This window comes from Eschrichtius robustus, chromosome 13 (genome assembly GCF_028021215.1).
Source record: "Eschrichtius robustus isolate mEscRob2 chromosome 13, mEscRob2.pri, whole genome shotgun sequence".
Classification (NCBI taxonomy): Eukaryota; Metazoa; Chordata; class Mammalia; order Artiodactyla; family Eschrichtiidae; genus Eschrichtius; species Eschrichtius robustus.
In genome coordinates this window covers 84,536,120-84,563,264 of record NC_090836.1, presented here as the reverse complement: position 1 = coordinate 84,563,264, position 27,145 = coordinate 84,536,120, and the positions used below count along the sequence as shown (strand labels likewise).

Below are 27,145 nucleotides of genomic sequence, written 5' to 3'. Positions count from 1 at the left end.
TTAATCTCCAAAATAGACAAGCTGCTCATGCAGCTCAACATCAAAAAACCAAACAACCCAATCCAAAAATGGGCAGAAGACCTAAATAGACATTTCTCCAAAGAAGATATACATATTGCCAACAAACACATGAAAGGATTCTCAACATCACTAATCATTAGAGAAATGCAAATCAAATCTACAATGTGTTATCACCTCACACTGGTCAGAATGGCCATCTTCAAAAATTCTACAAATTCTGGAGAGGGTGTGGAGAAAATGGAACCCTCTTGCAGTGTTGGTGGGAATGTAAATTGATACAGCCACTGTTCAGAACAGTATAGAGGTTCCTTAAAAAACTAAAACTAGAACTACTGTATGACCCAGCAATCCACTACTGGGCATATACCCGGAGAAAACCATAATTCAAAAAGAGTCATGTACCACAGTGTTCATTGCAACACTATTTACAATAGCCAGGATGTGGAAGAAACCTACATGGAAGCAATCGCAGATGAATGGATAAAGAAGATGTGGCACCTATATAGAATGGAATATTACTCAGCCATAGAAACAAAATTGAGTTATTTGTAGTGAGGTGGATGGATCTAGAGTCTGTCATACAGAGTGAAGTAAGTCAGAAAGAGAAAAACAAATACCGTATGCTAACACATATATATGGAATCTAAAAAATGGTTCTGAAGAACCTAGGGCAGGACCGTAATAAAGACGCGGACGTAGAGAATGGACTTGAGGACATGGGGATGGGGAAGGGTAAGCTGGGATGAAGTGAGAGAGTGGCATGGACATATATACACTACCAAATGTAAAATAGCTAGTGGGAAGCAGCCACATAGCACAGGGAGATCAGCTCGGGGCTCTGTGACCCCCTGGAGGGGTGGATTTGGGAGGGTGGGAGGGATACGCAAGGGGGAGGGATATGGGGATATATGTATACATATAGCTGATTCACTTTGTGATACAGCAGAAACTAACACACCATTGTAAAGCAGTTATACTCCAATAAAGATGTTAAAAAAAAAAAAGATCGTTTGATAGGATAGTTATACGAAACCTTAATGAACGGATAATATCAAGGCTGTACAAACTGTTTAAGAAAATTCACAAAGAAGTGAACGGCCAACTTTGTGCTTGCATGACTTGGATACAAAACTGGACAAGGAGTGTATAAGAAAAATATGTATGAATTAATCTCTAGTATGAAAATAGATGCACAAATTCTAAGCAAAATATCACCACATTGAATCCAGCAGTTTATTATAAAATACGTCATGACTAAGTAGGATTTACCTTACTACCTCAAGGATCTTTCAGGTATCAGAAAATCTTTCGATACATTTCCTCAGTTTAACAAATTAAGGGAGATAATTCATATGATCATTTTAGTATAGGGAAGGATTTCTTAGGACATAAATGACATTAGAAAAAGACTGATAAAATCAACTACGTTAAAATTAAAAATAAAATTCATGGTTAGTGTAAGATACCACAAAATATGTTTAAAAAGCCACAGACCGGGAGAAATGATTGCAATGTATAACAACTGAGAAGGGTTTAGTACTACAAGATAATAAATAGACAGAAAAAACAACAAACAAAAACATTGAAACAGCTGACAAAGGCAGTTAACTGAAGATGGATTCTGAAAGGCCAGTAAACATAGTTAACCCCAGTAACAGAGAAATTTAAGACCACTGTGAGATACCAATTTATATCCAGTCACCAGAATGACACAAAAGTTCTGATGACATGAAGTAAAGACATAGAAAAATAGGAACTCTTGTACACAGCTAATAGGATTATAAATTGGTACTCCATGTTCAAAGATAATTTAATAATATTTTAAGAATTTTGAAATGCACATATTCTCCTATCTAGCAATTCTACTTCCAGGAATAGTTCTTTAAAACAAAACTCTAAGAATCTGAAGGATGTTCATTGCAACATTGTTTGTAGGAATAAAAAATTGGGAAAAAGTAAAATGTCCATAAGGAAGAGAATCACTGTGTAAATTTTAGTAAAATGGAGTATTATGCTTCAATTAAAATGAAAATACTAGGTTTACAAACATTTATTTGGATGTATCTTGGAAACAATGTTAAGTGAAAAAAAGCAAGATTCAGAATTTTACACATAATATATTTCTGTAAATATAAAACACAATATGTCCAATATATAAGGAATATATATTTGTTTCAACTCATGATATATTTTCTTTAATAAAAGTATAAACTCGCAGATGGAGAATGTGTACCAACTCCGTGATGGTGATCAACTCTTGAGAAAGGGGCAGTGGAATAGATTTATGACAGGGTAAAAGTGAGATTTTTATATGCATCTATAATGCTTTTTTAAAATATCCAATGTCTGAAACAAACGTAAATAGTTAAAAGTAATATATGCTCATTGAAGAATACTTGAGAAGTAGAAAAAATATTTTGAAAATAAAACATAATCTTACCAGCTGGAGATGAGTGTTATTAACATTTGGTGTGCTGCCTTCTAGGATTTTCTTTTCATGCACAATTTTACTTGGTTAAAATCAAGTATATATCTTATTGTAACCATAGTTGATATAGAAACTTTAATAAATGTTATAAGAAAGTTGGTTGTAGAGGAGCTTGTTGATGACATCATTGTTACTACCCTCAGTGATTTATCAGCATCTAGAAACCTTTTTTTAAAAATCCTAAAATACTTTTTGAAATCCTCTTCCCTCAAAGTATGGAATGAGGATTATTTTACTCCTTTACTATTTTGAGGTATCTAATCAGTTGATATAGTATCTTGTACCTGTTTATTCATCTAACACCCAGTACTTAGTTTTGGGGGTATAAAGAAAGTGAGAAACGTTCTTCCCTTCAAGGAGCTCACAGTCTTTATGGGGAGCCTTGTACATGAATAATTATAACTTGATGAGCTTAATCTTAGACATATGAGGAAATGATGCAGGAATTGTCACAGTTACTGACTGACAGCCAGAGAAGACTTCACTAAGAAGGTAGCATTTGAGCTGGGCCTGGCAGGATATTTAGTAAATTGTCATACAAAAGGAAAAAGGACCTACCTGTCAGAGGAAGAGTAGTTGCATCCTGAGAACCAGTGTCTTTTTCTGGAGTAGAAGATGAGTAAGGGGCAGTGGGAAAAGATGAGGGAGGAGAGAAGTGGTCGAGTATAAATTATGGCAAATCTTGTCTACCATGCTGAGGTGTTGGGAGCCAGCAGAGTAAAAGACCAGGAGTGCAGTCTTCAGATGCCTATTTTAGAAAAATTGCAAGGAATATTGATTTACAATTTCTTGAATAGATTCATAAAGAAAGAAGGGAGAAATTTCTTTAAAAATAAGCTCCTGATTTTTCAGGGATAAAGATACATTTGTTTCAACTCATGATATGTTTTCTTTAAGGTCAGATTATAATTTACTGTGATGGTTAGGCCTGTGCAATCCATTGAATTAATGGGATTAAAATTTGTCCTGTAGCACTCTCATTCCATGTGAAAGTTTTTGCACTGTCAATTCTAAGGACATTTACTATAGGGACCACTATATAACTTAACAATGGATTGTGGCAACAGTGAAAGCAGAAGGACTTCATCCTAGTCCATTCTTCTGTTAAGTTTGTCTCTACTTTGCTAGAATGGTGGGATTTTTTTTGAGGGAAAGCAGGGACTTCACAGATTATAGAAAAACCTATATTACATCTTGAAGTTTTAAGTATATTTGGAAGAGTAACATCAATATATTTCTTTCCCATTAGTAGTGCACTGAAGAGTAAACACTTTAATGTGTGTGTGTGTGTGAGTGTATATGTTATGTTGTTGTATGTCTACCAATTACTAACCTGTGTATACTGACACATTCATTGGTCAGTTCAGAGATGCCAAGCGGTGTATGAACTGGGAATATTCCTCATCATAACTCTGCAAATTAGAAAATAGGTTTTGAGTATAGATAATTACAAAAGGACTTCTGATTGCTTGTGAAAGAGGCCCCTTAGATGTACATACAATTTATAACACATGCATCAGAAGCTCTGAGATCTTTTTTTGTCACCTAATGTTTTTCTTTTTAAAAAGCAAGACCCTTTGGGCTTTTAAAGTTCCAATCATTAGATACTTTTGCACTCATAAATAGTTACGACTTTGTAGCTAGTATTTAAGCAATATTTTGTTAACAAGAAAAAATGTCCTCAAGTTTCAAACAAAAATTTTCGCTAATGTGCAGTAAAAGCATCACTGATTTTATGGGGACATATGAACAGTTTATTGAATCTGGAAAGTTTAGATAAAAGAATATGTATAGGAAAGCAGCCTATCATCTGGATAGAGAGACTCTTCAATAAGGAAGAAATGACACAATAGTGTGAACATAGAATTATCTCTAGAATAGGAAAGATGAAAATCTTTGCTTCCAGTTAAATTTTACTCCTGCTGTGAGTATAAAAGAGATAGATGAGTTAGGATTAAATAATACTTTGGTTCCCATTTTACTTTCTGGGCATCCTGAGACATTTCAATCTGATTTATAGAAGCGTATGAAATGCAATCTAACTTTTCCAAAAGTATATCTAAACAAATTATAATTCTATACAATGTATTTCTCTTACAGTATGTGAAGTCTGTCATCATGGATATCCACATAATTTGAAGAGCATAATAGCACATCAAAGGAAATATATGTTCAGATGATAATAATAGAATAAGACTAATTTGTGGCCACATCTTCTGTCAAAATACCAGATAACCAAAGTAAATATGGGTTTCTGGCTAGTGTAGATTACAAACAAAACTCTCTATATGTAGTTGGTGATTTCCATCCAGTTTTCCCAGAATTTACTGACATTTTGAGTAAAGACCATTAATTCCATGAAATACTCGGCACATGTTTAATTTACATGACAAATATCTTCTCAGAATTACAGTGTATGTGTGCCTGTATGCACACGTATTAGTATGTAACACACATCTTGCAGTGGGCATGTAAAAGAAGTAATGTAGTAAATTACAATCACTGCTTTCCATGCAAACTTTTTTACAAATAATATTTGATAGAATACAACAGGCATTGATTAAATCACTTAAATTTAAGTTTGTTTTAATTGGCCATTTAACTTCTTTGCTAAATTCTGAATATTTGAAAATTTGTTCTTGCCAGTACTTTGCAAGTATATCAGAGGTAATAAGTAAATGATATGGAACACATTTTAAAAATACTGTTTTGTCTGTAATACTGCCTGTTCTAAAATTGAGTCCTGACTCCTCTTAGAATGAATCCGTCTGTAGTGGGTGATAGTGACATAAAGACAAATTAGACACACTATGTCTGCCTTGAAAGAAGTCATAGTCCAGTAAAAGGGGAACAGACAAACAGAGGATATGGCACGTGGCAGGTGCAGGGGGTGCTGTGGGACCACATAGGAGGGCACTTACCTCATACTTTCATATTTATTCTTCATTACACTCTTCTCCCCTCCCAGCCACACACTAGGTGTTTCAAGGGAGTCCTTGAGAGGATGAGTCTTCACCTGAGGCAAATGAAAGCCAGAAGGTTATTCAGGGTCAAAAAATACGTGGAAAAGTGTGGAGCTTAGAGAGGTAAGAGGGAGCAGATCATGAAAAGCCTTGTAAAAATGAGAGAGAAAAAGAGAAGAGAGGAGGGGCTAGAAGTAAAGGAGAAGGTAATGAAGAATAAATTTGAATGTGCCAGTATGTATTTATTTACACTCCTGCCTAATTGTAGAAGGGATAGAAAACATAGATGGTCTAGTATATGCTCGTGATTACCTACATAACATTTATTCCTTGACTTCCCCCATCCTTCTATCCTTTTTCTGTTCCGAGAAGAATCCTAGATACCCTTCTCTCCATGACCATGCATTTGCAGAGGAGTCTTCTCTACCCCACCTCCCAGGGAACAGATGCTCATTAGTTTAAGCCAACTCTTGTTAGTGATTGGGTTAGATATCAATGTTTGATATAAATCTGACCAATAAGAGTCTTTAAAAAACACACAAGAAAGAGATGACACTCTTCTTCGTTTTGACATTATCATATCCGATATGATACTGGGAGCTGCTGCAGTCATCTTGGTGCCAGCCTGGGGATGAAGCATCCCATGGAGGAGGGCAGAGCTGAGAAAGCCATAGAGAGGAGGAGCCAGAGCTCTGATGTTTGGCACCTGGAGCTACCCCTGTTATGTGGCACAATCGGTGTCCTCATTGTTTAGTCTAACTAAAGGAAAGTTTTATGTTAATTTCAGCTCAATTACCTGATCAATTAATGAGGAAACAGAAAATCCAGCTTCCTAACAAAAATTAGAAGGCAAGATAGTAAAGAGGGAAAGTAGAGTAGGGACATAAAGTGAAGCATAGATAAGACCAAGGCAAACTGCTATCATAGTACATATGCTTCCATTTGTGTAAGAAAATGACATATGTATGATACACTTACACACAGATAGGCATATGCTTTTTCAATCTCCTTATATGAATTCCTGCAAGAACTCACAAAAAATGGAAGTAGGGTGTGGCACCTTAGGATGGGCTTGGGCTCACTTATCATATACCATATTATACTGTTTGAATGTTTAACCATGTGAATATTTTGTTTTCGCATTTATTAAAGCAAAACCAGATGATATGCCATCCATCTACTCTTATACAACATTTTGAGCAAAGTTTGAGAAAAATGTTCATACATTTATTTGTATTTCTCTTTTGTTAAGTACCTGTTGGTAGTTTTTGGTCCATTTTTTCTATTAGAGTGGTTTTTTTTTTTCTTACCACATGAAATGATTTTTAAGAACATATTAAATTGTTTGATAACATTAGTTTATAGCCATTGGTTTTTTTTCTCTCAGTGATTAGTACCTGATTGTTGAAAAAAATTACAAAAGGGACCGCTGAGAAGAATTAGACTGAGTTCAATCGAGGTTGAATTCATCAGGAAGTAGACCTTGAGATGGAGATTGTCATACAGGAGATCAATTAAGAGTGCTCTCGGAAACAATGAATGTGGGAAAGAAGCAAGATGGGGCAGAAGGAGAGGTTAGCCTGCGATGAATTCTCAACATAGGCACTTACAGACTCCCTAGGGAACTCTGAAACTGGGATAGTCCTTCAAAATCATCCCAAGTTGGTGACTAGGCACAGCCTTTATACTCCTCTGTTAATCAGACATCAGAAGCAGGCTGCTCCTGGAAGGGCACGTGACCTTGGGTCAAGCAAGTCTCTTCAGCTGATGCAGTTCCCAAAGACGGCTGACAGGTGAAGACTGTCTGCCAGCAACACTTCAATCAGCTAAGGGAATAAATCTTTCAGATATGAAGGGCATATTAAAGTGTCTACTGCAAATAGGATTAGAGTTTCACTCAGAATGTGTGGTAAAATAAGAGGAATGGATGTAGTTATTGGTAAGAGAGTTATTAAATGATGAATCATTATGTCTAAGCTGAATATGTAAAAAGTAAATATAGGAGTTGATAGATTGAATGAAATTAGATGTATGAAAGGATTTGTTTATAGCAGTGGGATTGAACAACAGGTTTAGTGTGAGTGAGGGAAATGAGAGAGTGAAAATGATTGGATATTGTATCTATGGAATGGGTTCTTCGAGATTAAGATGCCCAAATGAAGCCACTGCTGTTCATAATGAAGTACCTGGTTTAGCCTCAGGTATGAGAACCTGAAAAGAGTTAAATCAAAGATCACATGAGTAGAAATCAGAACACTATTGGGCTTAAACATCTACAAGGAATCTGAAGGTTCCAAGGTAAATGGCAGGCTTGGGGTGAAAAGCAAGACTGGGAAACATGTGCTAAGGCTTTGAGGCATAAAAGAGAGTAAATTGAAGTTCAATAAATGATAGATATGAGTCATTGAAGACTATAGCAGAGTCATTTTTACGAGTGTGAAAGAATCCTGGAATTTAGTCCTGTGGTACAGAAGAATAAATCTCATTTTCACCTCCAGCTACTATGATGCTTTCATCTGGGGTTTTAGCAAGTTCATTTTCTAACTTCCCTTAATGGGGAGTCAGTGCCTGCTTAGGAGGGATTCTGGCCTGGCAGGACAGTGCTAGGGTATGGCTTGGTCAGCTTGTTGTGAACACCAGTTTGGAATGAGCAGAAGGATACAGGAGATGAATACTGGCAACCAATGAGAGTGAAATCAGAAAAAAGAATTTGTCATCAAGACCAAAGCCTGAAACCCAAAATGGGGCTTAAAGCCAGTAGATCCTGGAAAACAAAAATCTCTCTGAGAATTGAAGTACAAATATATTCGTAAAATAAAAGAATCCATGAATTGCCCAATGTGAGATAAAATCTTTTATTTCTTTAATTTTTTACTTTCTTCATTTGCTTACAATTCAGTCCATAAAAGTTAGCCTTGGGAGGGGACCCATCTCCTCTGGCCTCCCTCTGCCTCTCATTTTCTTTACTGTGCATTGCCCCAGGGATCTATTTCATCTTGCTGGTAAAGGTCAAGGAATTGTCATTCTTGGCACCATCCTGGGAGAGGGATGGTGAAATTCTACTATTAGTGACTGCCTGAATTCCTCCTAAATCCTTGAGCTCTTCAGAGTAGAGAATCTGTGGGACAAACAAGCCTTTCTTCTACTAATGTCCTCACAAATTACAGCATAATTCTGATTCTATAATTATCATAATTATGCTAAATGGTTGAGGAATGGGAAGGAACAAGAATGAGGGGATGGGGAGATAGAGAATATTGCCCCACCACCGTTTATTCATGGGGCTACTTTTCATGGTTGAATTGAGACTGTGGACTCTGACGTCCTCTCAACCTTGGAGCTGTTGACTCTTTAGAAGAATTTCTCTGGTGTAGATAAGACCAAAGGTCTTTGCAGACTGTAGTTGTTCAAACACCAAATGGCACTTTGAAGTTGCTGGTCAATCAACTTTATTACACATTTAGCACACAAATGCGGCCTCTTCTATGAAGAGAATTTTAAAGTGACTGTATCCTTGTAGTCTGTTTCTTTTATAGATGGAAGTGGTATTTGACCATAGGCTAGAGGAAAACAATTTTAGAAATGCAATGTTGCTGTTTTTTTTAAATAGAAAAATTCAATCTTTTACAAAGTCAATTTTGTTTTCTCATCTTTTCATACACCTTTCCATCTTTCATCTTAATACTTTATCTTGCCAACATCATCTCCATTCATTTTTCCACACATATTCTGTGTTCCAGCCAGGCTGAGCTATTTGTAGTTCACCAAAGGCATAATGCTCTTTCATACTTCTGCCCCATTGCATATTCTGTTTTCTTTGTTTAGAATGCTTCTCCCTCCTTGAGTGCTTGATGGCACTCATTCTTCAAGGCTATGATTAAATATTTCTTCTTTACCTTCTCTTCTTACCCATAAACTAACTCCCTACCCTGGTCCCCTTACTCAGTTAGTGGCTCACTCTTCTGTGTTCCCATAGTGCCTGATATGTAGCATGAATGACATAGTTTTGTGATTCTATATTTTCCCTTCTGTATTTTCCATTAAATAGGCAGCAACTTCAAAATGAGGCTGAGAGTCTGTTTACCACTGTAGCCTAAACATCTAACACGTTGGCCATGTTATAAATGTAAGCCAAACACCTAACATATTAGTTATCTATTGCTGCATAGCAGTTTACCCCAAAACTTGTGGCTGAAAACAACAAATATTTATAATCTCACAGTTTCTGTGGGCCAGGAATCCAGGAGGGGCTTAGCTGGGTGGTTCTGGCACAGGATCTCTCTGAGGTTGCAGTCAGCTGTTGGCCAGAACTGCTGTCATTCAAGGCTTGACCGGGTCTGAAGGATCCACTTTCAAGCTGATACATGCAGTTATGGACAAGTTTCAGTTCCCAGCAGGCTGTTAAACTGAGGGCTTCAGTCCCTCACAGTGCCATGTGGGCCTCTCCAAAAGGCTGTTCACAGTATAATTACTTGCTTTCCTCAGTGCAAAAGAGCTGAGAAAGTGAGAACATGAGAGGACACACATAAGACAGAAGCCAGGCTCTTTCTAATCTAATCCTAGAAGTGACATCTCATCACAGCTGACCCTTGAGCAACACAGATTTGAACTGTGGGGGTCCAGTTATACTCGGATTTTTTTCAATAAATAAGTACTATGGGACTACACAATCTCTAGTGGGTTGAATCTGTGGTTGGCAGAACCTCAGATACAGAGGAACTGCAGGTACCGAGGGCCAGCTGGAAAGTTATACTAGGATTTTCGACTGCATAGGTGTCAGCATCCCTAACCCCCATGTTGTTCAAAGGTCAATTGTTTTTCTGTACTTATTTGTTAGAAGCTAGTCAACAAGTTCAATACATAGTCTAGGGGTGAGAATTTAACAGAAGCATGACTACCATGAGGCAGGGATCAATCGGGACCATCTTAGAAGCTGCCTACCACACATTTTATCTGGTAAAATATCTGCTTAATCAATACTATTGAATATGTAAAGTGGTTGGTGATAGTCATGAAGGTTCAAGTGTTTCAGTTTTCAACATATTTGAAAGAATTGCTAATTTTTAAGAAACCATTGCTAGGAGAAAGTAAAATGTATTAACTATTTGGAGTATTAAATAATTCTTTAAAATAATTGTTAAATATATATATTTTAAATTTTATTTAATTTTGGCTGTGTCGGGTCTTAGTTGCAGCACGCGGGATCTTTCGTTGCGGCATAGGCTCTTCATTGTGGTGCGTGGGCTTCTCTCTAGTTGTGGCGTGTGAGTTTTCTCGTCTCTAGTTGTGGCAAGCAGGCTCCAGGGCGTGTGGGCTCTGTAGTTTGCGGCACGTGGGCTCTAGTTGAGGCGTGCGAGCTCAGTAGTTGCAGTGCACAGGCTTAGTTGCCCCACAGCATGTGGGATCTTAGTTTCCTGACCAGGGATTGAACCCGCGTCCCCTGCATTGTAAGGCGGGTTCTTTACCCCTGGACCACAGGGAGGTCCCCTAAATAATTGTTAAATATTAACTTCCTCAAATGGTACATAGGAAGTACTTTCTCACTGAAAATAATGAAGAGAAGATATTTGGGCTATTTTACTTATGATTTTCTAATGATGGTCATGTACCATTACTAAAAGTTACTTTAGAATCAAAAGATTCAATTGGTTTTATTCATTTATTTATTCATCCATTCAGTGAGCATCTTTTGAACACTTAAAAGCAGGGCATTGCCCTTGCTTTAGATATCATGTTATTTGTTTTACAAACCTTAAATGAATTTTTACTTTCATAGTGAAACCTTGGTTTTTAATTGCATAGTGAGAAGAATGTTCATGTATAATATGAATATGGAAAAGTAAATTTATAATATAACATTCTTCTAGGTTTCTCCCTAAAAGGAAGACCATTTCCATGGGAAGTACTTATGACAGGGGCCTACAACCTATAGACTACAAATGAAATCTAGCCTATGCTTGTTTTTGTAAATAAAATTTTCTTGTAATAATACAGCCACACCTGGGAATTCCCTGGTGGTCCAGTGGTTAGGACTCTACAGTTTCACTGCCAGGGGCCTGGGTTCAATCCCTGGTCAGGGAATTAAGATCCTGCAAGCTATGTGTCGTGGCCAAAAAAAAAAAGGTAAAAAAAATACAGCCGTACCCATTTGCTTACATATCGTCCATGGCTGCTTTTGTGCTGCAACAGCAGGGTTGAATAGTTATGAAAGAAACATCCTAGCCTGCAGAGCTTAAAATGTTTACAATCTGGACCTTTGCAGAAAAAGTTTGCCAATTTCTGACTTAAGGCCAACAATTAAAAATTATACTTTGGGGGCTTCCCTGGTGGCGCAGTGGTTAAGAATCTGCCTGCCAATGCAGGGGACACGGGTTCGAGCCCTGGTCTGGGAAGATCCCACATGCCGCGGAGCGACTAAGCCCGTGAGCCACAACTACTGAGCCTGCGCGTCTGGAGCCTGTGCTCCGCAACAAGAGAGGCCGCGACGGTGAGAGGCCTGCGCACCGCGATGAAGAGTGGCCCCCGCTCGCCACAACTGGAGAAAGCCCTCGCACAGAAACAAAGACCCAACGCAGACAAAAATAAATATAAATAAATAAATTGATTAAAAAAAAAAAAAAAGAAATGCGTAACCAATCTGATTTCCTTAAAAAAAAAAAAATTATACTTTGGGACTCCCCAGGTGGCTCAGTGGTTAAGGCTCCACGCTCCCAATGCAGGGGCCTGGGGTTCCATCCCTGGTAGGGGAACTCAGATCCCGCATGGCGCAACTAAGACCCAGCACATCCAAATAAATAAATAAATAAATATTAAAAAAAAATTATACTTCATGAATTGCTAGACTAATAATTATTAAATACTTACTTGACAGTTATTTAGTGCTATATTCAACTTTCCACAATAATACCTCAAGCCATCTATCTAGTTATAGTTATTATTATTATTATTATACATGTATATTTTAATAATAACAATAGCTACTTTAATTGAGCACTTACTATGTGCCAGGCAATATGTTAAAATACACACATACATACACACATATCTTATTTATCCTTACAAAAACACCAAGAGAAAAGCACTGTTTCACAGATGAGGAAACTGAGGTTAAATGTGGCAGGATTTCAGGTTTGATTTATTTAATTCCAGAGCCCAAATTTGTTGTATATGTCTCCTCCATTTCTTAGTATTACCTCCATGAGTATTATATTCTTTTCAAACTGAAATCTTGCTTATTCCACAAATGTGCCTCTTTCCCATCTTTCTACCTTTGCTTCTCCTACTTCCACCTCTTGGAATGTCCTTCGCACTCATTTCTTCATGTCTGAATTTTACTAATCTGTCAGAGAACTCCTTAATCACCACCTCTGCCATGATACCTTTCCTGAATCTCCAGCCAGAAGTAATCTCAGTCCTGTTTGTCAGCTACATAGCAACTAGCATGGTTTCTGGTACACTTTAATTGTTCAGTACATGCTATTGAATGATGTTAAAATTCTACTCTGTAACATTGCATATGAATTATTTTGTATTCATAGAATACTTTTCTTCTAAAAGCTCCAGTAAACTAGAAGGTTTTTTTTTTTCCCTAGGCTTGTTATCATAGAGAAAACTGACAGTCATAATGTATAATCTAATGCATAGAAAGGGAATGTGACAAGAAGATGTCTCATTTCAATCTGAAATTGCAAGTATCTTCAGTAATTTTCTCTAAGCAGTTTTTATACACCTCATTTCCTTTTCATCAGAAATGTTCTGTAGCTGCAGGTGGGAAATGCAGGTTGACCATGTAAAACCATCATGGACATAGGCTGTCATTTTGCAAAGTCCACTGGATAATTGGTAGGTTTTTTGTAAATAATATAATAAAGGATATTTTAGGAATAAATCAGTTTCCTAAGACTCTTATGTATGTTCTAGAATATGCCTCTCATTTGGATTTTCTCCAAAAGGACCATGGAATTATAAAAGCCAGATCACCTTTCTCCATGTAATTAAGGACATTTATGACGGTTGCCATTGACACACACACACAGGTTTTATTCATTTTATTTCACTTAGTATTTTTAAAAGATTGCATTGAGCTAAGAGCTGTGGAGAGAATAAAGGAAATATAAGTCACTGTGAAAATATAACCTAGTCTGGAAGAGATAACGAACAATGCAAGGTAGTATAAAATCAAATTATCAGTGTAATTGTACACGTCATGGCTTCAGAAGATGGAGACAGATTCTTTTCTAAATTTAGCACTTGATTACCCATTCTCTTGTACTATGTATTAAATTACTTACAAGAAACATTCAAGAAGCTTTTGCTTTATAGTCTGCATGGACTACCCAGCAGTTTTTTCTGGCTTTGATGCAAAATCACTTAACAGGGCCAGCCCTTGCAGTGAATCATTCCTCAAGGGATCATCTCTTATTCCTGGAATTAAAATTCTGTCCCTACCAATTTGTGTTAATAGCTAAAAGGTACTGGTCTCAAATCCTACCCAAGTACTCACAGTCATTACTCTAGATGTATTACCTACAAAGTATTACTATTTATTTTCTTGCTTTTCCCTCTAGATTTTCTTTCCTCTTCTATATTTTAGTTTAATTCTGATGATATTTGGTTTAATAGGGAAAATGGAAACTCAAATTTATTAACTGCATACTATGTCTGATTATGTGCTAGTTATTTTTCATTTGTGTTCTCTCACCTTTTTCTGCACACATAAACCCTAGAGTGTAGTTATTAATCCTCATTTTTAAAGAAAAACTGAAATCCAGAGCAGTTAAGTGAATTGTCTAACGTTGAACAGGCAAGTTTTCCACAGACGCCAGCATCTGGTATTAGAATGTGAGTTTGGATGCTTTTTTGAATTAATATTTACTAAAAGACAAAGAGCGATATTTAATGTTGTATATTTTATTCTAACAAAAAGTTGAGTAAAAAGTAGCACAGAATTGAAGATGAAACAGACAATGGAATAGGATGCCATGAGTGAGAAACAGAGACACAGAAACAGATTCATGAAGACTTAAAATATTGGAATTATCAGACAGATTAAAAACAAAACCACTTGCTGTTTCTAATCAATAAAAGCAAGCCTGAAAATGTCATTAGGGAATTGAAAATGCCAAATGGTGATCAATGTATTTGAAAAAGAACCAAATAGAAATTTTAGAACTGAAAAGCATAACTGAAAGTAAAAAAATGGTTTGATTGCAGACTAGACACAGCTGAAGAAAGAACCAGTAAGCTGGAAAATGAGTGTAAGAAACTATTCAGAATGCAATACAGAGAGAAAAATGATGAAAGTACAAAAGAGAGAATAAATGATAAGGAGATTAAAGTCTGACATTATTTCACTGGAGTCCAAAAGGAGAGAAAAGAGAAAATGGGGTAGAGGCAATATTTGAAGTGATATGGTAAGGAGTGTATGCTCCTCCAATAGTCTTTCCTATTTCTGCTTATCAAAACTACATCCTTTCAGTTCCTCAGACCCAAAACCTTAGTCATGCCTGCCCTCTCTATTTCTCTCCTACCCTGTATCCAACACATCAAGAAATTCTATTAGTCTACCTTCAAGATACATCCAGAATCCAACCACTTATCACCAACTCAAATGCAAATGTCCTGATCTATCCTGGGTCACTGGTCTTAACAGATCTCCTTGCTTCCAGGTATTATACCATATAGTACACACAAGTGTACCCTAGGATGTTTTTATGGTTGACATTTTCTGTTTTTATTATTTTTTTCTTATTGTCTCCATGTTCTACTTTGTTTTTGTGGAGTTGGTTAACTCTGTTCAGAAGTAGAGACTGCCCATACCTTGACTATGGCAATAGTCTTCAGGCTCTGCCCCTTCCAGTCACTTTTGCATACCTATGGCATGCTAACCAGCAGAAGGGCAATGTGCCATCAATCTAGAATTTCTTGTCTTCCACTTATTGGAAATATAACTTTGTGATTACCTTTTCTGTAAAAGGGGAATGGTAGTAATAGAAGCTACTTCAAAGAATTATTTTAAGGCTATTTCAATGAGCTTCAGTAAGTAAAAGGAACTTAACATGCTCCCTGCACATAATAAATGCTCAATAACCATTAGCTATTATTATCATTACTATGCCAGTCTCTGCTTAAATATCTTCAATATTTTTCATTGCCTACAGAATTAAGCATAAACTTAACATAATAATAAACCTTCTTTTACTTATCTAAACTTAACTCCAACTTCTTCCTAATGTAAAATACCAGCTTCATCTATGCTCTTTCCACCTCTATGCCCTCATGTTTTGTGTTCTGTCCCAGCTTTCCTGCCTGAAAACTGCAGCTTTTCACAACCATCTTCCTTCCCAGCCACAGTCTGATTTCTTCTCCCCCTGCTTTTTCACCATACGTCATTTATGTTATCAACTCTCAAGTTATATTGCATTATAATTTGTTTGCATGTCTGTTGCCACATTTGATTGCATACTTCTCAAGGGCAGAGATTTTAAAAAATTTTACTAGACTTTATTTTTTAGAGCAGTTTTAGGTTTACAGAAAAATCAAGCAGAAGGTATAGAGATTCCTCATATACTCCCTGCTGCCACACAGGCATGGCCTCCCCCACTATCAACATCCCCCTCCAGAGTGGTACATTTGTTGCAACCAGTGAACCTACATTGACACATCATTATAATACAAAGTCCATAGTTTACACTAAGGTTCACTCTTGGTGCTGTACATTCTGTGGGTTGGGACAAATGTATAGTGACATATATCCATAGTTATAGTATCAGAGAGAATAGTTTCACTGCCCTAAAAATCCATTGTGTTCCACCTATTCATCCCTCCATACCTCCTAACCCCTGGCTAGAAATTCTTTTCCAATTTATCCTTTGAACATAACATAATACCTAATACATAATTGACCCCAAATAAATGTTTTTACATGTATGACTGAATGAATGAAAGGAGGAAGGGACAAATTAGAGAGAATGAATGCATCTTGTCATTCTTGCTGGCTGATGTTTTGTCTCTGTTTCAGTGGTTACTCATACTACCTTAGCCTACTCAGAAGACCACCCCCACAAACTACCGTCTTTCAGAACCTGGCTTATTTTTGAGATGCTTATTCAGACCCCACTATATATATATTAAACCCGAATCAAGAGTGAGTCTGGAAGCTTTTAAGACTTATTTTATGAATTATCTATTTAATTCAATGTGTCACACTTGGATTTTTTGTTTCATGAGCCTATGTCTGTATTCCTCAGTGAGACTAAATTATATTTTTATGTGGTGGGTAAAGTTTCATCCCCTCACTTTTTATGAGCAAGAGGTGCCTTAATAAATTATTGCTTTTCACTTGGGATTGTAGACAATGGCCATGGAACAGAGAAACTTGCTGGTCTCTAATGAATTCACAGTCTTAGTCACTTTTACGTCAATTCAGCTAACTGTCTAGGACAGAAAATTATTGGGGACTAATTAAAAACAGAACAAGGAAGTAAATGTTTTGAAGATTTGAGCTTACAACAGTTTCCATAAAAAGTCATAGAGGATTGCCAAATTGTCGTTAAAATAATATAACTTCTATGTGCTAGCAGGAGTTATTTACAGAACCTTTTCCATCCTTTCCCCAGTATTTTAAACATTCTAAAACTACATCTTTGATCTTATTTTGTTTTGATATAAATTCAAGAAGAAAATGTTATACATGTTGCTGATTTTTAAGTCATTATTTTCTTTATTTCTGCTCCCCCAATACTGAACATAAGGGAAGATTACTTTGGATTTTTGAAATTTCATTCACTTAGTTTTGACCATATAGGGAGATATATTTATCTGTGAACGATAGTTTTATTTTTGTCTACATTATAAAACTATTTTGCGCCAATATTTTTTCATCAAGTTTAATTCACTGGGTTGCTTTTTTACAGTTTGAGGGATTTCTGGGAAAAATGTTTTGAGAAGCCTTGAATTGGGGTTTTATGAATCAGGGAGGTATGAAACTTCTCCTTTTAATAAAGATCAATACTCACTTGAAATATTATGGAGAAAACTTAGTCCAATCATATAAAAGACATATTTTTTTAGTTAAGGTTTTAATCATTCGTATAATGGCAGTCTTAACAATTATGCTGGATGATCTATCATTATGAATTAAATAATAATATTCTTCCTTCTTGGAACATTTCTACAGGGGAAGGTATTTACCATTTTAAAAGAAACAAAGCATTCAATAAACATTATTTGTAAAATATACTGCTGAGTGTATTCCTCATTATGATCTTGTAATTAATACCAGTTTTAAGTTGAAATCTCAATTCATGTTTACTAAAGTAATTTCAAGTCTTAAAAGGTAAACTGAGTGATTAGGTTCATGGCAGTTCTATTTTTATTCACAGAGAATGCCTCTGAGGTAGCAATTACTGCTCCAGGAACTAGTAACCATAGAAACAGCTCCACAGGCCCAACACCTGACTGCTCACCTCCATCCCCTGACACTGCCCTCAAAAATATTGTAAAAGTCATTCGACCCCAGGTAAGTGCCCAGCATGACATCATCTGCACTATAATATATTTCATTTTTGAATCAGTGCATGTGCACCATTTATATTGCAATGCCTGGACTCTCTTATAATAAGTAAATGGATTTTCAGGTTAAAAGAATGGACTTGGAAGAGAATGTTTCCTTCCCTTGGAGCTGATGATAGACGTTGAAATCTGTATTAGCTTTTGGAAAAACGAATTTGTATATTACATGAAAAAACAAATTATGCTTACAAAAAATGGCTATTTCACGTCATTTTTCTCTTACAACATTTTAATAATTTTGCTCCAGTTATTGAGCTGCTACATGTTTTCTGGTGTTTCCTTCTCCTTTTGTCTTCATTTCTCTGGATATGCTGCATTGTTTGTGATCACTTCTTTATCCTTCGACCCCGGTTGTTTATATATACATATTTTTTCCAGTTCTTTATGGCTTCAAACTAATTTTGTCTGTGTTTAATGTTGCACCTCTCATTGCTCCTTATTTTCCTCCAGTGCTCACTTTCCTCTGGCTGGTCTCTTTACCCTTTGTTCTTTTTTTCCATTCCTGTCACTTTTCTGTATGGGTTTCTTTCTCTTCCCCCTTCTCTTTCAGTTGGATTTCCCAGTAGGCGGTTTGCAGGCAAGCTTTAGAAATATCATTGGGACAAGCTGTTCTGTGATATTTCATTGAAAATAGCACTTATAAAGCTGTTTGCATTATATTTTTGCCAACAGATGGACTCAGAACATGAAATTGGTGATGTTCTCAACCTGGCTCATTCTGAATGGGCCTCATAAAATCCAAGAGAGGGGAACTTTGGATCAGATCAATGCCATTCACTATCTACTTAGATATATAGTATGAACGAATACTTTGAGCCAATCTGCAGAACAAATATGTCTTTTAAGGTTGTTTTGGTCTAAATGAGCAGTGATTTGTTTAATATCTTACCTTCTTTACCATAACTTACTTTGGATTATTTTATTATAATCATCATCCTCATCAGTAAAATGGCATTTAAGCTTTACATATCCACTACAGCTTATAGAACACTTTCATACAAATTGTTTTTGTTTAACCTTTATCAGTTCCAAGGGAATGTATGTTTTAGTGTTATGGATAAGGATATTGGCACTCCAAAGGGGCTAAGTTGTGCAAATGATTGGAAGTTTCTTTCCTTTCTTTGGTATAATAATTGTCTCCTGCAATCCTGTTCAGAGGGTAGAAAAATCCTCATTAGGTTGTATAACTTGTTACATCTTTATGAGGCTAAAACTTACAGGTTCATAGGCATAGGTAACATTTCACACCATGTCCCAATATGTGCAGGAGAAAAATGTCTTCAATAATTCCTCTTCCTTTTCAGGGGAATTTGACCTAGTTCATTTTTTTTTTTTGACCTAGTTCATTAATTCAAGAAATAACCCTCACTAAACTTAGATTTAGATGCTAAATATCACATTTATTATCATTGGCTTTCTCATTAGATGAGGGTGTTTCTGATGTTGTTGTGCAGCTATTACATTTTCAGCATTTTAAACTATTTATGCAGGAGATTGCCCTATATATGTTAATAAAATCTATTACTAAACATATTTATCTTTATACCAATATAAATTCTCTAATGTAAATGCAGTTGGTCATTCAATGAATGAAAAACAGATTCTTTTCTACATAATCTAATCAACTCTACAGGACCTTATTATATGAATCCTCCTTTGCATATTCTATTTTGTTGTATTTTAACTTATTTTAGTAAACTCTGAAGAAAACTAGAGGTAGTTTTAAAGCCAGGAATTCCATTTGACTCCATTCCTTTGTTCTGTCCATTTTAAAAAGTGTATGAAGGTAACTGACTCCGCTTTCCTTTCTTAGATGTTATAATGATGATTTAGGGAGGGAAAAATGAAGGGAGGAAGTCAGGAAACTAAGTCTGATAGTATTTAAATTAGAACCAATGCAGCCTGTACGTGTGTATGTTATAGAACAATAACAGCTAAGGTATATAATTGGGAAAGAATATAACCTCAATTGGGCTACCCTTTCTTTCACCTCAGAGACATTGGTGCATTACTTATTTCTCCTCATGGGTCCTGATCTCCTGGGGTTCCTCATTCACTGTAGAGAGCAGGGAATAGAAACTTCAAGCGAAAGTAATTATGAAAGAGTATTGGGGTAGGACATGTGATTTCAGGAAAGGGTTTAGAGACTAGAGGGTGTGGATGGGGGACAGCTAGATGGATAGAATAGAGGACTCCCTGGTATGTTTTGACAAGTCACAGGTGTGTCAGGGATTGAACATTGTCAAGAGCTACTGTTCCAAAGAAAAGGTAATTATTAGTTAGCTTATGTAAGAGCCTATACTTTGATCATAGGTTTAACCCTCTGAAGTGTTTACTGATTCTCCTGGCTTTTCTGTCTGGAAATGCAAGAATGTGGTTTGATTGACTTGTGGGTATTCAAATACTTTTTTTTTTCCATTTACTAATTAGAAATTAATAATATGGTTGAAATGATCATTTCACTCTTAAAACTGGTGATGGGCCTTGAAAATAAAAGTATAAATGCAACTCCTATTCATGAATTTACATTTATTTGCCTGAGCATTAGCAGATGTGTTTTAGTCTTACTGTGAGAAGAATGATATAGAATAGATGAGAGATAAAAACAGGACTTTTCATCTTATTCACTTCAAATAGATACTGATTAGATAGAGCAAGTTAGGTTACGTCTCCTTTGCCTGATGCATACCTTTATCTAGTCTACTTTCCATAACTATAAATGAAGAATATCCATTGTAACCAAGTTCTTGCTTTCAGTATGAGGTAGAGCTGATTATACATTTCATGTATTTCTGATTGGTGTATTAATTACTTGGAAGCTATAGACTTTGTGGTGCTTTGTTGAGTTTGATTCTATTTGGCATATTTATTAACTCATTAAGTCATAGCTGTTAGTTCTGCATCCTGTATTTGATCTTTTTACCTTTGCTTCTTTGGGCTCTTTCATGTCTTAAAATTCTCCAGATTGTGAAACGTTCTATTTTCAATTCATAGAGCCTGAAAGATTTATGTGCTACTGGCTTCTCTTTGTTTTTCTACAGTATATTAACCCACAAGCCTGAGTTTCTCTATTTAGATGAATTCACAAGGCTGGGTTCACTTACTTATACTTGAAAATAAAATTACTTTTAAATTTGAAAAAATACTTGAAATACTTGAAAAAATATTACATTTAAAAAATTTAGGTAGGTCTATTGACATACAAGTTTGTTTTTTTTTTGCTACTAAATAATTATGGTTCCTTGTAATGGCTTTGTTTTTTTAAAGTTCTCCTGGTGAAAGTATCTTTTTCCCCTAATTGAAGAATACAATACAGTTTGATGGATTTTGACAACTGTGTTTGTAGGTGTAACCACCACTCAAAGCAGGATATATATAGAACATTGGTGTTACACCCAGAAAAAAGAGGTATACCTCATACCTCTTTCCAATCAATGGCCCCTATTCCTGCCTCAGAGACAACTTCTTTCTGATTTTTATCACTATAGTTTAGAATTGCTTATTCTTGGACTTTATATAAATGGAATCCTAGAGTGTGTGTGTGTGTTTTGTGTATGTCCAGGTCTGGCTTCTTTCACTCAATGTAATGTTTTGGGGATTCACTCATGTTATTCCTTTTTTTACTGAGTAGTATTCCATTGGATTAATATAGTACAGCTTGTTTATTCAGTCTCCTTTGATTGATACTTGTGTTGTTTCCTGTTATTTGCTATTATGAATGAATATGCTCTGAAGTCATGTTCAAGTATTTGTAAATACATATATTTTCTTATAGATACCAAAGAGTGGAATTGTTGGGTAGTAGGGCAAATGAGTAGCTAACTTTATAAGAAACTTGCCAAGAGTTTTCCAAAGTAGTAGTTCCATTTTATAATCCCCAACAGAAATATCTGAGATTTTCAGTTTCTCCACAGTCTCTCCAACATTTACACTTACAGTTTTTTCATTTTAACCATTCTTATGGGTATGAAAGGATTTCTCATTACGGCTTTAATTTGCATTTTCCTGGTGACTAGTGATGTTGAGCACCTTTTCCTTTGGCTATTGCTCATTTTATATCTTTTTGAGAAGTGCCTGTTCAAATCCTTTTTATGGGGTTGTTCAATTTTCTAATTGTTGATTTGTAGTAATTCTTTATAAATTCTCATGTAATTCCAAAAGATATGAGCCATTTGTCAGGTTTATGCACTGCAAATATTTTTCCCAGTCTGTGTTTTGCCTTAATATTTTTTAGTGGCACCTTTTGATGAACAGAATATTTTAATTTTGGTGACATCCAATTTATCAATTTTTTTTTCATGGTTAGTGCTTTTTGTGTCTTGTCCAGGTTATAAATATATGTACCCATATTTTTTTTCTAGAAGCTTTCTGGTTCTGGCTTTTCCATTTAGTTCTATGATCCATCTCAAATCATTTTTGTGTGGTGTGAGGTGGGAGTCGAGGTTCATTTTTTCCTATGTGGAAAAAGACCTTCCTCTCCTCATTGAGTTGACTTAATGCTTTAGTACTGTTTACTACTTTAACTTTCCAGTTCTTCATTGTTGGTATATAGAAATGCAAATGAGTTTTATATCATCCTTGTATCCTGCCACCTGGATAATTTCTTTTAAAAATTACAGTAGCTCCTTTAAAAATAATTTCCTTAGGGTTTTCTCCTCTCCTGTCATCTGAAAATAATGATGGTCTTACTTTTTCCTTTCTGATCTTTATGACTTTTCTTTTTCTTACTGCTATGACTGCATTGCAGTGGTGCATGGAAGGGGTAAAGCCAGAAATCCTTGCCTTATTTGCTATCTTTGAGGTAAAGCACTCAGTATTTCAACATTAAGTATAAGCTATAAGTTTCTTGTATGTACCCTTCTACTTCTAGTTTGCTGAGAGTTTTTAGCATAAAAGAGTGTTTTTTCCCATTTTTTCATTTTTTTCTGCGTATATTTAGATGATCATATGACTTTTTTTCTCCTTTCGTTCTGTTGAAGTGATAAATACATTCTTTTACTTTTGAATATTAATCCAACTTTGCATTTTTTTGGTTAGGTACCTCTTGATTATGATGTTTTATCCTTTTTATATAGTACCTGATGCAAGAGGCATTTTAGATAAAACATTACTGTGTGGAGAGATGGGTTAGACCTAAGGGGGTCAAAGATTCCTGGTTGGCTGGGATTTTGGAATGATACTAATAGATATAGAAAAAACTTGAGCAGAAGTTTATTTTGATGAGGGAGAGGGTGGCATGATAAATTTGGTTTTGTAAACTTACTGAGTGTGAGGCGTGATATACAAATTGGAATATTGGTGGGGAATTATGGTGAGAGAGGTAGGAGCTTAAGGTTAAAGGTTTTATAGTCATTTATAGAATTTGATGGTGAAGGGAGATAGTACCAAAGGTAGTATGCTGGGAAATGTTTACACTTAAGGAAAAAAGTTAATATTTGTTGAGCACCTAATATGATTTAATTTTCATGATTTTGGGGGGAATGGATATTACTATTGCCATTTTATAGGTGAGGAAATTGAGAACAAGGAAATTTAAGTAATTTCTTCACATATACTTGAGAAAGAGGGCCTTAGCAAAAGAGAGAGAGCAGGAGCATTAACAGAGTGTAAAGAAGGAAGATAAAACATTTTCATGAATATAAAGGGAGAAAAGAAAACTGAAGAAGAGATTAGTCAATACTGTCAAAACTTGCTGGGAGATGGAGGAAAGGGAGATCAAAATGTCACTTTATTTGCTGATTATGAGGGCGAAGACCTTCAAGAATACAAATTCCCTCAAGTGGAGAAGGTAGAAGCTTAAGATGCAAAGGGTTGAAGAGTTGGAGAAAAGCAATGCACTGACTGTAGATTAATCTTTTGAATAGGTTGGTAGTAAAAGGAAAGAAAATATTATGGCATTGTGTTGAAAGATGGGCATGGTTAAGAAAACAGTTTTGCTTTCATTTCAGGATGAAGGAAATTAAACCTCATTGTAGAGAATAGGAAAGAGGAGACTAAAAGTTGATTAGAGAGACATGAATGATGGAGACTGAAATGTTAAATTTTATAATAGAAGGAGTAACTAAATCTAATTAGCTCCAAAGTTCAAACATTCTGGCATTACTGGATGCAAGAGACACTTTGGATAAAGCATTGGTTGTTAAAGTACTGCTTTCTTGGGCTACACCCTCGGTGGTAGTTTTTAGCTGGGTGTGTTTTTCCACTTCTTTCTTCTGTTTCATGACACAAATCAAATCTAAAGTAAGAAAGAGGATGTTTGAGAAGTGACCCAAGGTGGAGGCAGAAAAAGAGACTATTTTAGTACATTATCACAGATAAATCATTCAAACAGATGCTTAATGTTGAACATGATAACAACATATTTTAATGAACATAGATGGATACTAACAGGAAGCCAACCTTGGAAAATTTGAAAGTTCTGATTATTTTGAGGTACTCCTGGTACTGTCCAGATCCTACCACATATTTTAAATCCCATCCTAAGTAGAATTCAGCAGAATGAAATGGTTCCAGGCTGCACTCTTTTGCAGCTAAGGAGGGACCCTATCAAGAAGAAACAAAGAGGCCAGAGGGGCAAAGAAAAGAAAAAGTCAAGGGCCCAGTTTTCTCAAGAGGCTAAGGGAGATGATTTGCAGGAAGATGAGCTGCTCCTGAACTCCTACCCGTGATGGACTCTGTTTCCATCAGGTGACAACTCAACTTGAAGGAATTAAATCGTTTCGCCATTTTCCTGGACTTTCTGTGTGCTTAATGAACTAATAATAAAGTAATTTAATAATAAACCACACTCTCTCTCCCATTATTAATGGTTTAGAACCGGGGTTGTATAAAATTCTTGCCAAATCTAGAATAACATTTTACTGGGCGCTGTAGGGTTATAGAATACATATGCTAAAATTTAAAATTAGAAATGAGAGTGGGTATGTAAAAAACAGAGGCATATAACTCAGAATGAGTATAGCATATTGTATTAGCTTGAAGCAAAAATAGGTAAGGTATAAAAAGTTTTTCAAAGAGGTAATCTTTTAAAAATATCTTTATTATTGAGCACTGAACCATTTATTTCTGTTATTGCACATGTGTTTCATTTATTTCTTATAAAAACCCTACAAGGTAGGTGTTTTTTCTTTATTTTACTGATTGGGTCTGAGACTTAGGTTGAATAATTTTCCCAGTGTTACACAGCCACTGACTGGAAGAACTGTGGTCTTCTAACTCCAAAAGTCTATTAATGTTAATTACTCATTAGAGAGAAAATAATCAAGATGGCCTATTGATATTCCAGAAGGATGATGAAGTTTGAGAGGAGAATAATAGATTAGAAAAAGGAAGAAGAGCGGAAACATAGATGGCAACAGTTTGTAGCCTGAGGAAGGGAACCAAAGAAGACTGTATACTATCATTTGGAGTCTTGCAGCCAAAGCTAAGTAAGAGGAGAAAGCTGAAAACAGAAAGATAATAAAACAATAGAAAATAATCTTATGTGTAAAAAAGAATATTTTGGAAAGGAAAAAATTTGAGGAAGAAGTCAATGACCCCAACAATCAACCAGTAGTCTTCAACAAATTGGAATGTCCTGGAAAGCTTTTTATTTTTATTGAAGTATAGTTGACTACAATATTATATTAGTGTCAGATGTACAGCATAGTGACTCAATATTTTTATAGATTACATTCCATTTACAGTTATTACAAAACAATGTCTATATTTCCCTGTACTGTACAATATATATCCTTGTTGCTTATTTATTTTGTACATAGTAGTCTGTACCTCTTAATTCCCTACCCCCATCTTGCCCCTCTCCATCCTTCTCCCCACTGGTAGGGAGGTGGGAATCACCCCATATTTAGCCAGCATCATCTTAAGTAGATTCAAATGATTTAGGGAACTTAAAAAGGCTCCCAAATATGTTACCTAAAAGCCAAAGTTGCTATCTTCAGAGCCAATTGTGGATGAGACAGTGAAAGTGAGAGGATCGTCTCGCAAAGGTCACATTTCAAGTGTGGGCAAATGTGATTTAATTGGCACTATAATAATATATTGGGTCATTATAGGGCTTGTTCTCTATATCTGTGTGTCTCTTTCTGTTTTGTTATATACATTCATGTGTCTTATGTTTTAGATTCCACATACAAATGGTAACATCGAGTATTTGTCTTTCTCTGTCTTATTTCACTAAGTATAATACTCTCCAGGTCCATCCATGTTGTTGCAAATGGCAGAATTTTTTTTTTACGGCAGAGTAATATTCCATTATATATATATATATATATATATATATATATATATATATATACCCATCTTCTTTATCCATTCACCTGTTGATGGACACTTAGGTTGCTTCCGTCGTGTCTTGGCTATTGTAAATAATACTGCTATGAACATTGGGGTGTATGTGTCTTTTTGAATTAGTGTTTTTGTTTTTTTCAGATATATATCCTGGGAAGCTTTTTAAAAAAATGCCTGGGCCCTACCCCCAGACCAATTAAATTGATATCTCTAAAGACAAGTATTTTATGCAATCATATGTAACATTTTGCTTTTAGTACCTTTTTTTTAAGAATTAAATTCTAATCATGCTCTGTCACATACCCTTTGTGTAACTTTTCTAACCCTCAATTTGTCAGCAAAGTGAGGATGGTGTTTGCCTTGCCTGCTTCTCAGGGACATAGTAAAGCTCAAATCAGATAATATGTGCCATGGCACTGTGTAAATTGTAAAGCTCTATAGTGACCCAATTTGTTATTAGAGTGGCAATTAAATCACATTTGCCCACATTTGAAATACAACCTTCGAGAGATGAACCTCTCACTCTCGCTGTCTTATCCACAGTTGGCTCTGACGATAGCAACTTTGGCTTTTAGGTAACGTATTTGGGAACCTTTTTAAGTTTCCTAAATCATTTGAATCTACTTAGGATGATGCTGGCTAAATATGGGATGATCCCCACCTTCAGCATTTCATGCCTTAGAGATGTCTCCATAAGATAGCCACGGGAAGTATAAACTCCTGAAATCTGGGATATGAGAGAAGCCAATGAAGATAAATGGCTCAGTGTTGGGTCAGGCTGACCCAATGCAGGGGAAGGAAAAACCAGCAT

The 27,145-nt window shown here is 35.7% G+C and overlaps 1 protein-coding gene across 5 annotated transcripts in view; it reads left to right on the top strand.

Moving 5' to 3' along the window:
* ANKS1B (ankyrin repeat and sterile alpha motif domain containing 1B) overlaps positions 1-27,145 on the top strand; it is a 1,169,527-nt gene that overhangs the window by 470,455 nt on the left and 671,927 nt on the right. For all 5 annotated transcript variants that reach the window (XM_068562021.1, XM_068562020.1, XM_068562019.1 and 2 more), the window contains exon 11: positions 17,856-17,992. In XM_068562021.1, coding sequence (XP_068418122.1) covers positions 17,856-17,992 — 137 coding nt within the window. The remainder of the gene's footprint in view (positions 1-17,855; positions 17,993-27,145) is intronic.